The sequence below is a fragment of the Pantherophis guttatus genome, chromosome 1, assembly GCF_059756535.1.
Source record: "Pantherophis guttatus breed Tessera chromosome 1, ASM5975653v1, whole genome shotgun sequence".
NCBI classification, from domain to species: Eukaryota; Metazoa; Chordata; class Lepidosauria; order Squamata; family Colubridae; genus Pantherophis; species Pantherophis guttatus.
The window spans coordinates 321212958-321225256 of record NC_142063.1 but is presented as its reverse complement, the minus strand read 5'-3'; the positions used below and the strand labels follow the sequence as shown (position 1 = coordinate 321225256).

At 42.2% G+C, this 12299-nt stretch overlaps 1 protein-coding gene across 8 annotated transcripts in view; it reads left to right on the top strand.

Annotated features, from left to right (window-relative positions):
* Nucleotides 1-12299, top strand: part of PTK2B (protein tyrosine kinase 2 beta) — a 107357-nt gene that overhangs the window by 56566 nt on the left and 38492 nt on the right. For all 8 annotated transcript variants that reach the window (XM_087883342.1, XM_087883341.1, XM_087883339.1 and 5 more), the window contains 8 exons: nt 1412-1667; nt 4419-4597; nt 5071-5158; nt 5828-5907; nt 6443-6505; nt 7368-7422; nt 8331-8471; nt 9913-9987. In XM_087883342.1, coding sequence (XP_087739468.1) covers nt 1446-1667; nt 4419-4597; nt 5071-5158; nt 5828-5907; nt 6443-6505; nt 7368-7422; nt 8331-8471; nt 9913-9987 — 903 coding nt within the window. In that variant the 5' untranslated portion in view covers nt 1412-1445. The remainder of the gene's footprint in view (nt 1-1411; nt 1668-4418; nt 4598-5070; nt 5159-5827; nt 5908-6442; nt 6506-7367; nt 7423-8330; nt 8472-9912; nt 9988-12299) is intronic.

The window sequence follows — 12299 nt, the reverse complement described above, 5'->3', positions numbered from 1 at the left end:
GGTATCTTATAGGATTGTTACAGCCCTGCCAAACCCAAATCCCTGAGGGGGGGTGGTATCAATGCTGTGGTGTTGCCAGTGCATGTTTGGTTGATGTGAGAACAATTAACCAGTGGAATGGGTTGCCTTCCAGAAATCGTGGGTGCTCCATCACTGGAGGTTTTTAAGAAGAGATTGGACAGCCATTTGTCCAGAATGGTATAGGGCCGTGATGGCAAACCTATGGCACACGTGCCAGAGGTGGCAGGGAGTGCCCTCTCTGTGGGCACGCGAGCTGTCGCCCCAGTTCAGCTCTGCCGTGCATGCATGTGCACCTCCTGCTGGCCAGCTGGTCTATGGGTCTTTGCTGCACATACATGGGGGGGGCGAGTATGCATGGGGTGGGCGCATGCGTGGGGGCGGGCGCCCATTGCATTTTGGGGGTTCAGCCATGCAGGCGTGCATTTGGGCGAGCGCACACGCACTTCGGGCACTCGGTCCGGAAAAGGTTAGCCATCACTGATATAGGGTCTCCTGCTTATGCAGGGGGTTGGACTAGAAGACCTCCAATGGTCCCTTTCAACTCTGTGATTCTGTTATTCTGTTTGGAGGTCTGAGTCCCCAATCTTATAGGTGTTAAGTTCTGGGTGATTCATCCTGAAGGGCTGCTTGAGATATGCTTCCTCAAATTCTGTGCTTAGCCCCCTTTTCCCTTACATAAACGGTACAAGAAGGTTTTATACCAACACATTTCATCTTCAGTGCCCCTTACTTCAGAATCATCCTTTGCACGAAGCTTCAAAAAATGCATAATACAGTGTCTTCCAAAATGGGTTTCTGAGGTTCTGAGGGGGAACATTAATAATGGGGAAATGTTGCATTATTTCTACCTCCTTTGACGTCCATTTGAGCCAGGTCTTTTCTTTCAGGTGGGAGAGACTGCAGATGTTCTGTGCTATATTCTTCTAATGGGTACCATTGAGATTTTAGGAACAACTTGCAGGCATTTCCTGAAAATAGGTGCCAGAGGAGGACTTGCCTCATTTCAAACCGACTACCGTGGAGGATGTTGGTAGTTCTGTAGAACAGAAGGTTCTTTGCCAGCCCCTCTATTATTCCCAGTCCGTAGGATGTTCTCCCACAGAATCCAACTATCAGGGTTTGTTTTTTCAGAGCAGGCAGATATGTCTCCAGACAGAATACTTAGCTGGAGTCATCCCCCGCTTTTATTTTCAAAACAATCTTTAGAGCTGGTGCTTTGGCTTTCAGCAGGCTAACTTGATTTTTTTTAAAAATGGAAAAGCTATTTTAATGTATAAACAGTATGGTAAGATCAAGAAATTTGTGTATTGATATATTGGTACCCACAAGGCCTAGGTTGGCAAATCCGTTTTCTTGCTGACTCCTTTATTGTTTTCTTTTTGGTTGCCAGGAGGTAATGATCCAGCGTTAGCATTGCATTGCTCATGATGATGTCCGGACTGCCGGAAGCCTTGAGCCGGCTGAGAGCAAATTCTCTCCGCAGTTGCTTCAGCCTGGCAGGGCCCTCAGAGACCACCATGGTCGCTGTACCCATTGATATCGACAAGGATGAAGTTCGGATCCTCAAGGTTTGTTTCCACAGCAACAGCTTCAACATGGGCAAGAACTTCAAACTGGTGAAATGTACAGTCATGACGGAGATACGGGTGAGTTTTATGAATCAGTCTCATTGATTGATGACTTCTTGCAATGGGCTTGGTTCAGGGGTGAAATCTACTTACCTTCCCTACCGGTTTGGAAGTGTGCGTGCGCCATCGTCAGGTCTGATTTTTGACCCTCTGTGCATGCGCAGAAGGTCAAAAATGGGTTACTTCCTGGTTAAAACCAGGAAGTTACGATGTCCGGGCAGGTGGGCGGAGCCTCGCGCTGCCACCGCTACCGATTTGCTGAACCATGTGCTGCCACCGCTACCAGTTTGCGCAAGCCAGATAGAACCGGCAGGATTTCACCACTGGCTTGGATCCATGACCTTCTGGTGTACATCAGTGTTCCTCAAATTTGATGAGAGCTACTTTGGTGTAGTGGTTAAAACATCAGACTATAAAGCAGGAAACCATGAGTTCTTGTCCCCACCTTAGGCATAAAGCCAGCTGGGTGACTTTGAGCAGTCACTGTCTCTCAGCTCTAGGAAGGAGGCAATGACAAACCACTTCTAAAAAACCTTGCTAAAAATCCCTGCAGATTCTTCTCCAGCAGTCTCTGAGAACCAGACACCATTGAACAGAAGTAAACAAGTGAACTTGGCAGTATTAACATGAGTGGACTTCAAACTTCCAGAATTCCTCAGAATTCTGGCTGGAAATATCTGGGAATTGAAGTCCACATATCTTAAAAAGTTGCCAAGTTTGAACAACACTGATTTAAATGAACAGAATGCCCCTTATTAAAAGATGCACAAGTAGGGGTGAAATCCAGCAGGTTCTAACAGGTTCTGGAGAACCGGTAGCGGAAATTTTGAGTAGTTCGGAGAACAGGCAAATACCACCTCTGGCTGGCCCCAGAGTGGGATGGGAATGGAGATTTTGCAATATCCTTCCCCCAGGAGTGGGGAGGGAATGGGGATTTTGCAGTATTCTTCCCCTGTCGTGCCCAACAAGCCATGCCCACAGAACCGGTTAGGAAAAATTTTTGATTTCACCCCTGTGCACAAGTATATCTATATCACCAAGGTATGTGTTCAATGTCTTTCTGCACATTATGTGTAAGTTGCATCCCCTCCCTTGCCAATTCCCATTGAGGGCCAGAGTGTAGATGATTCAGCCTTTTGGGCAATGGGGAGGAGGGAATCAGAGTGGAGGCAGGCCTTCCTTTTGAACTTGTTTTCCCATATCCATCCTTAAAATTGCACCAAAACCCAAAAAACCAGCCAAAATTGCATCACCAACATTTAGCAACAGACAGAATCTCAGGCTCCTGGGGGCTTTTGATTTATTATCCTTGACCAAGGACTGCTAGAGTTCAAGGAATTGGCTTTTTACAAAAGTAGATCTCTTTTAAAATAGGCTGCCACACCTCCCCTCACCCCCCCCATCAGATTGAATTAAAACTGACAAATTTTTTAATGGCCAAGGGCTAAAAACAGGAGCAGCGAACTTTTTGTGTGTGTTTAAAGACCATATTTTCCTTAATTTCCCAGAGCCATAGAAAACAGGCTAGTGACACTATTGTGACAATATTAAAATGAACAGGGGTAATATTTTATTTGGAAAAAAATATGCAACTAAAAATTGGCGATTAGGGTAGAGTAATCTTTAGGGCTATTTAGAAAGAGGTCTGGGGACTGCACATAACCCAGCAGCCAAGGTTGGTGACCCACAGACTAAACCATTTAGGGGTTTAATTTAACCCTAAATTAACCCTAGGCAAACTAGACATTGAGAAAAGCAGGGTTCTCCAAAGATTAGCCACAAGGGAGAAGTGGAATCAGTGAAATTCATAGGTATCCTTGTCCTTACTGGGTTGTTATACACACACATGCACATACAAACATACAATTTTTGGAACATACCTTTGTTTAATTTATATAATCTAGTTTTTGTAATATTTCTGGTACTTTTGCCAACTGTAGGGCTAAATCTAAAGCTGCTACTCTCCCTTTTGTATATGAATAATGATGTTTTGGCAATATAAATTTCAATATTCAGAGAATATTAGAATGTAGCTAAGTGGAACACACCTATTTAGAAACAGTCTACTTCTGAATTTAGCTGTTGGGACAAAGCAAAAAGAAGATGTATTGTCTTTATGCTTTGTGAGTATTCTAGAGAGTGAACTGTTCTTGAGAATAAAATGCTGAATAGTATATTGGGTGTAATGTAGCAAAGCATTTCTTAAATTCAAAATACGTTCTATTAAGCCTCTTCTGAGTATATTGTCTCTCTTCTTAGGTTTTATAAGACTTTAGGGGGTACAAAGCCAGTTACCATCTTTCCCCCAGAAAAACAAAATAAACAAATTTTTCCTCTCATTCAGATGCTAATTCTTGGGTCCAAGAAGGAATGTGCAAAATGACTGTATACATGGAACATTATAGATGACATCCAAAGTGACATTAGTGGGTTGCCAAAATGTCATTTAGTGCATTGCTAGTGAGGCATATATATTACAGTGTTTCTTGGCAACTTGAAAATGTGTTAATTTCAATTCCCAGAATTCCCTGGTCAGATTTTTTTCCCTCTTAGAATCTTCTTTTTAATTAGAAATGCTTCTTGCACGTCTCCAGATTAAATTCAAATAGAAGATAGATATCTCATGTATTTTTAAAATATTTGTAAAGTATTGCTCATATGAATTACCAGATTCTTCTGTTCAGAATTTCTTTTAAGCTCAGAAGTTTCTCACAACCTTGTTATATTTTTCTCCCCTTTCTGCCATTTATCTGGATTTTTCCTTTATAGGAAGTAATAAAGTCAATTCTACAGAGTGGAAGAATTGGTCCTGATATACAGCTTGCTGAGTGCTATGGATTACGCCTGAAGCATGTGAAATCGGACGAGATCCATTGGCTTCATCCAGACATGACAGTTGGTGAAGTCCAGGACAAATACGAATGTTTGCACCTTGAGGCTGAATGGAGGTATGGAGCCCCTTTTGTATCCATCCTGTTCTCACCAACCGTCTTGACCTCAATTCAGAGAAGATTGTTCAGACCAATCTTTCCAGATTAGCTTCATTCTTGGGTACTAAGGGAGGAGAGAAACAGGGTCGAAGTCCAGTTTTGCTGGGATATCTTATTATGCTTTTTTTCTCCCAGCAAGTCTCATTTGTTTTAATTTTATTAGTACAATGAAACAAAGACAATGCATCAATGAGACTACGATACGGTGATTAAAATAAAACTTGATAGGGGAAGAAACTAAGGGAAAATATCCATATAATACTTATGTACAGTTAATGCAAGTTGTACTGATAGTAGAAGCTGTCAGTATGGAAAAGAGAACTGCAATAAGACATTGCTAGTTAGGGAAGCCAGATTTTGTAGTCTGCTAAATCTGAGCACTAAACTTGAAGAATGCTGGTTTAACCTAAAAGTTTGGTATGCTTTTTAAGGTATGACCTCCAGGTCCGCTACCTCCCCGAAGATTATATTGAACGCTTCCAAGAGGACCGGACAACGCTTCTGTATTTCTACCAACAGGTTGGTCTCTGAGGACTGCAGTCCCTATTTAAAGATCTGTCCCTGGGGTAACTGTGTTGAATGTGTGAGGTTGCACCCTCCATTGTGCTTACTAATGTAACTTCATCACATCAGCAGTTTCCAACCATTTTGGCACCAGGGACTGGTTTTGTGGAAGACAATTATTCAATGGACTGAGGTGGGGAACACGTAACCTAGATCCCATGCATGTACAGTTTCTTTTACCAACCACTTACCTCCAGCTGTGCAGCCTAACAGGCCATGAATCGGTACTGGTCTGCAGCCAGGCCTTCAGAAGTTGTGGGAGCTTCATCACTGGAAGCTTTCAAGAAGAGACTGGATTGCCATCTGTCAGAAATGGTGCAGGGTCTCTTGCTTGGGGGGGCGGGGGTTGGACTAGATGACCTACAAGGTCCCTTCCAACTCTGTTATTCTGAAAATGTTTTTCAAACTTGGTAACTTTACAATGTGTAGACTTCAACTCCAAGAATTGCCAGCATGCTTTAGTTGAAGATGTAATTTAAATGAATGAATATTTATTTTTTAAATGCATTTCATTTAAAGCCCTTACTGTGCAAGGATACCCAGTTATCTTTGTTTTTGGAAAGAGTAGTGGGCACCGGTAGGGACCTGGGATCCTTAACTGACCATCATATTTATGTCTTTCAGCTCCGGAGTGAATACATGCAACTTTATGCGAGCAAAGTGAGTGAGGGAATGGCCCTACAGCTAGGTTGCCTGGAGCTTAGGTATGTACTTGCTAGGCAGAAGATTGCATCTGACACAAGCATGTTTGGAAAACATGTGAGCAGGATCAAACTCTTGTGGCTTGCACAGTGATCCTTGCAAAACAGGAACCTAAATCCTGAAACTGGGACATTGGCAAGAAGAATGATCTGACAAAGCATGAGTACAAGCAAAACCAGAAATCTGAAAGGATGCAACTAGGGAGGAATATTATAAGAAATTGGTGAGCTCTTGCATAATAATAAAGCAGGGTATCGTTAAGTACAATTTACTGAACAAGCTATGATGAATGAGTTGTTCACAGCAAGCTAAACTATACTGGGTTGGTTTGCATGAAGCATTAACTCTTAATAGGTGAGCTTTCACATTCAGCTATATCAAAACAAACCACAATGCTTGTGTTTCTTGCCTGAATCACACAATAATACTGAATGATATTCTGTTGATGATGAGATGGGAAACTTCAATTTAAAAACACTGGTGTGAGTTTTGTGTTGAATTAGGAATCATGCAAACTTTAATATCCAATTTTTGCAGGAGATTCTACAAGGATATGCCCCACAACGCTTTAGACAAGAAGTCCAACTTTGAATTCCTGGAGTATGTAGACAACATTCTTAACTATGCTGGTTCATGTTTTAAAAAGTTTTCCATTAGTTGTAGTAATCTTTGCCTGGTAAATTTCTTTCTTTCCTATTGTATGCAGCCCTGCTTACATAACCAGACAAAATATTTTAAATGTGTGTAGGTGTGCGTGTTCGTGTATGAAGAAGAAAGAATGTGTATGTGTGGAGAAGAGCAACAGAGACAGGATCTCCCAAAACCCACCCCCAAATTCACAGTAGCATCTAAGGCTTAACAGCTAATTGCTGCATTCTTTCTGAGTCCAGTTCCTACCCATATAACATTACATTCTATTTCCTCTGGGAAAACAGAATTGCATTCCCAATGCATCATAGCTGAAATTGCAACATTTATTTGCTTGAAGAAGGTGGAGCTGGAAAAAGAATCGGTGGGAGGGAAATCACATGGGGTGGAGAAGTGAAATGATGAAGGGTCAAGACACCAATTAATATTAGTTTTGGTCCCAGGTTCTGTACTGATATCAGTCATCTTAATTGGATTGGAAGGAGTTTATGACCATATATGATTCCACACGACAGTCTAAATAAGGTTACCAGTGGCGTCCCCATCCAGTCCACAAATATCTCAGTTCTCATTTAAAGAATTCATCCCTGATCACCTTGCCCAGAGGACATTGTTTATGATCACAGATTATTGGAAAAGGATGCTTGCTTGACAGCAAGGTCACGCTCTCCCGCTTTCTAACCTAGTGCCTTAACCAGTAGACCAAACTGGCTCTAAAACAAACCCCTAAATCTAAATAGAAATACCATAAATTAAAATGGCCAGAGGTTGCATACCTATAGACATGTAAAGCAGCATTTTCTTTCTCTTTAAGGAAGGAAGTGGGTCTGGACTTGTTCTTTCCCAAACAGATGCAAGAAAGCTTGAAGGTGAGAAATGTTTTAGCATTTTTTTTTTTTTGTTCAACTAAGGGTGGGAATAAGCCATTAGCCAGGTTCTCTGGAGTTGGGAGTTGTAGTATGTCTGAGAAAGTCTAGCAGAGCTTCTAGCTTTCCTAGAATTATTCTGAATGGATTTTTCTCCTTTCCCACTCTTTATCTATCTTAGGAATTGCTGTAGTAAAAAATACTTTCTAGCCTGAATTATGGGGAAAGGAAACTATTTGGTATCCCACCAAACATGGACCCATAAATTAGATAAACAAAAATCTACAATTTAATGTTTCAAGCATGAATATCCACGAGAGTAGGGAAGTGACAAAATGAAATATTTTTTTCTGAAACGTTCACATTACTGCCGATGGAAACCTAAGACGTTTTGTTCAGACAAGCAGAATTCTTCAGGCAGTAGATGGTTGTGAGATGGCTGCAATTTTCAAATGGCCATTTCTATTGTTTAATCCTGTTGTAATTAAAGAAAAATACCGCAGTACTTTGCTGAGCTGCTTTTCGATATGGAGAGAAATTTTTGGAGCAGTAACAAATATTTTGATCCAATCCTTCAGTATGAAAGTGATGGCATAATTCATTCAGCCATTTCAGATTCTGAAACTTTTTTTCTGCCATTGATACAGATCAGATTTTCACCCAGCAGCATTTGTGGCAAATGCCACCACGATGATGCCAACATGGTATAGCAGGCAGTATTGTCATCATGCAAATGCTACTATTGAACACCTATGTTCCAAGATCTGCTACAAATATTTAGGTTGCGTCATTTGAGTGATGATATTGTCATGTATATTCCATTTTAGGTTTCTGTCTGCATTTATTAAGAAGTTTTAAGGGTTTCCCCCCCCCTTTTTTCTTTTTAATTCCACCCTGCTTCCCATTCATAGCCAAAGCAGTTCCGCAAGATGATCCAGCAGACTTTCCAGCAGTATGCGCTCTTGAGAGAGGAAGAATGCATCATGAAGTTCCTTGGCACCCTCTCCACCTTCGCCAACATTGATCAAGAAAGCTATCGCTGTGAGTTGATTGTAAGTATTGGGCAGGCAAAGGAAATATTTCCCAGAGTCTGTGTGGCCTAATCGTGGTTCCAGTTACAGTTTAGATACAGTATAGGTGTATTAAGCAAGGCTGATCTTCTAAACGTAATCTCTTCAGAATACTATTATAATAGATCTATGATGGCGAACCTATGGCACATGTGCCAGAAGTGGCACGCAGAGCCATCTCTCCGGGCACGCGAGCAGTCGCCCATTGTTCTTCTGGGTTCTGGCACACCGGCCAGCTGGTCTTCACATGTGCGGGAGTGCCAGAAACCGGAAGAGCAGCCATCTGTTGTGCATGCGCATGCCGGACAGCTGCTCTTTGAGTTTCCGGCACACGTATGCCCATCAGCCACCTGGTCTTCCGGTTTCTGGCACAAATGTATGCTAAGACCAGCTGCCAGTGCACATGCATGCGCCAGAAACCAGAAGATAATCTTCCCGGCATGCTCATGCACACTGGCCAGCTGGTCTTCACATACATGCGCACCGTGCAGCTGGTCTTCGTGCACACATGCGCTCCAGAAACCAGAAGACCAGCTGGCCAGTGCACATGTGCATGCTGGAAACCGGAAGAGCAGCTGCCTGGCGCATGCATGCACACTGGGTGGCTGCTCTTCTGGTTTCCAGTACACACGCACATACACGCATGCAGGCACTCCCGTTTCGACACTCGGTGATGAAAAGGTTCGCCAATACTGTAATAGATGATGTGATTGGTGTCTTGTCTACCAATACTGTACAGGGAGATGTTCTGACAAGATGCATAGGGACCAACAGTTGGAATTTTAGAACTTCTGAAGCTGAAATCCAGTGGATTGGAACTTGTAAGATAAAGGATAGTGTTTGCATATGGGGATCGAATAGGTCAAGGTGTGTGATCCAAGATAACTTTTTTTTACACAGTTCATTAGCATGACATTCTCATGTTTAGAAAAAAGGCCAAATCCCCAAACTTCAGATTTTCTAACTAACAAAGATAAGCAAATATTTAAAAATATATCTTATATGATAATCATTCTCCACTGTTAATTGAGGCTTCTATCCAAATTTACACCTATCTTACTTTTGGCTCCTCCCTGCTTACCTGATTTCACTGGGCCTATGTATGCTTACTGGATTTAATTCCAAAAGATTTCCATATTGAAGAGCTTACTTAGGTTATGCATCATATGGTAGTTTCAGCTTATGTGGGGCTTATCATTTTGCTTTAAACTTGGTGGCATCTCTAACTTTCCACCTCCAGGCTGATATATTATTAATTGTCATTTGCATCACCTCCTGCTCTAGAATTCTTCCACAATCTTCTATCTCTCCTGCTCTAGAATTCGTTTGCTGCCCAAAATATCGAGAATGTCAGGGGCTGTAAAAATTAGGAGAGTCTTGTTTTATCTGGAACACAAATTTCTTTCCTTGCTTCCCTTTTCAGCAAGGATGGAATATCACTGTGGACCTGGTGATTGGCCCAAAAGGCATCCGGCAGATGACAAGTAAAGAAGCAAAGGTGAGTTGCTCAGAGATCTTGTAAAGAAGGGTTTTCATAACCTATCAAATACAATTTGATTTTGTTGCAATCTATTGTTCCCTTTTTTGTTGTTGTTGCTTGAATACAAGTTAAGCTATTATACAGAAAGCGAGAGAACAGGAGTGTTTCCATGGTAACTTCAGGGTTGTTTTTGTGCCATACAATCATCTTCTGTGAAGACCACTGGTACAATTGAATAACACAATTTTTAATGCAGGATCCCTGTATCTTTCGATGAGTAGAAATCTAATAGGTGTAAGCAGCGGTGAAATCCAAATTTTTTTACTACTGGTTCTGTGGGTGTGGCTTGGTGGGCTTGGTGGCTTGGTGGGCATGGCAGGGGAAGGATACTGCAAAATCTCCATCCCCACCCCACTCCTGGGGGAAAGATATTGCAAAATCTCCATTCCCACCCCACCTTGGGGCCACGCAGAGGTGGTATTTGCTGGTTCTCCGAATTGCTCAAATTTTCTGCTACTGGTTCTCCAGAACCTGCTGGATTTCACCCCTGGGTGTAAGACTAGTTGGACTGTGTCTTTTAAAGCAGTAAAAACCAAGAGATAAGACTTAAGGCAAAGGGTCTTATAAAGAGCATGATCATGAAACTCGGGATATTATCTCTCTGCTAGATAATTCAAGTTTATGTGCCTGGAGATGGAATGAAATTCTCCAGCTTAATTCCTCCAAATTTAGTCACTCATGCCTTGGTACCCTCACACCTAGACTGTTGCAACACATTCTATAAGGGGCTGCTGTCAGCCTCTACTTTTTTATTGCTTGCTTGCTTGCTTGGCTGCCATTGTAATGGGGGGGGAGGGGGGAGCTGTTTGAATGTCTGGGAGGGGGGGAAGTGAGCTGGTGGAGAAGAGGAGAGAAAGTTTTCCTCAGCGTTTCCTCTGAGGCTGAGAAGAGCTCTGATAACCACTTAAGGTCAACCGTCGTGGCATACCAGGAGGATGGCACCATCGAACGCTGCACCCCACATGACCCTTGGGGGGGATGTGGATTGGATAATCCTGACTGGACGGTTGGGGGAAGGGTTTTAGGGATGCTTTCTATATGTGATTTACGCGCCTATTGCCTCAGACCTTGCTTTTCTTTGGTTGCATTCAGTTCATACTCAGTAAAAGTGCCTTTCTCTATGAAAATGGAGTCGGGGTTTTTCTTTCTTGAGTACTGAAACTATGAACATCATCCAGAAACTAAAACTGATTGAGCAGCATGGGCAGTCAAGGGGGCTCTGATAATGAATGTCTTCGGTGAGCTACACTGGTTCTCAGTAGGCTTCCTAATACAGTCAAGCTTCTGGTTACCACTTTAACCTCCTTTTTGGTAAAGGAAGTACAGCTATTGCCAACTGTTTTTTCTTTTTCCATAAATGCTGACAGAATTGGCATGCTCTGAGTCGCTTGTGTCATCTAGTGACATATGCCTTCTCTGTCATGAGACTTCTTTCAAAAGGCATGTTAAGATTCAAATAGCCCTGATTGTCTTGACATTCTGTGAAGTCTTGAAAACTTGACTCTTTCTTGAATCATTGGGCCAGGGCACTGGATGAGCTTATTTTGTGATTATGAAGGGGATTTTGGCTTTGGTTCCATTGTGCTCATTGTGCTCTATTTTGGTTATGTGGGGTTTTCTTTCTTTGTTTGTTTGTTTTTTTGTACTCTATATAAACCCTCCAGAATTTCAAATTGTCAACTGGGCCGCCCCATATAGAAACATACATATGCATACATTCAGGATGGTATAAAAATTTCTGCACTGAGTAGAATGTTAGACTAAATGACCTCCAAAATCCCTTCCAACTTTATAATTCTTTTTATGGATGCATGGATAACTAAATAAAAAGCAAGCAAACCTAGAAGCACTATGGCCATTGATGCTGTTGTCGAAGAATATCCAGTTCATTTTAGACAAGGCTATTTAAAGAGAACCCCTGGTCCAGCATTTACCAAGCTTGTGGATAATTCCATTGTACTTTGCTTTCAGCATCACCTAAATAGAGATTATGCTAAAGTTTTATGAGTGTGTATTAGCTCCATGGTGACAGAGCTGATCTTCTTTACGTGAGAGCTGAAATCTCACAAGTTAGAACTGACCAGCTTCCTAGACTGAAGCACATCCTTTAGTGCAGGGGTGTCAAACTCGTGTCATCACGTTGTCATCACATGACGTATCGTGACTTTTTCCCCCTTCGTTAAAACGGGGGTGGGAGTGGCCAGTGTGTGACGCATCTGGCCCTTGGGCTGCGAGTTTGACACCCTTGGTTTAGTGAAATACAAGCTATG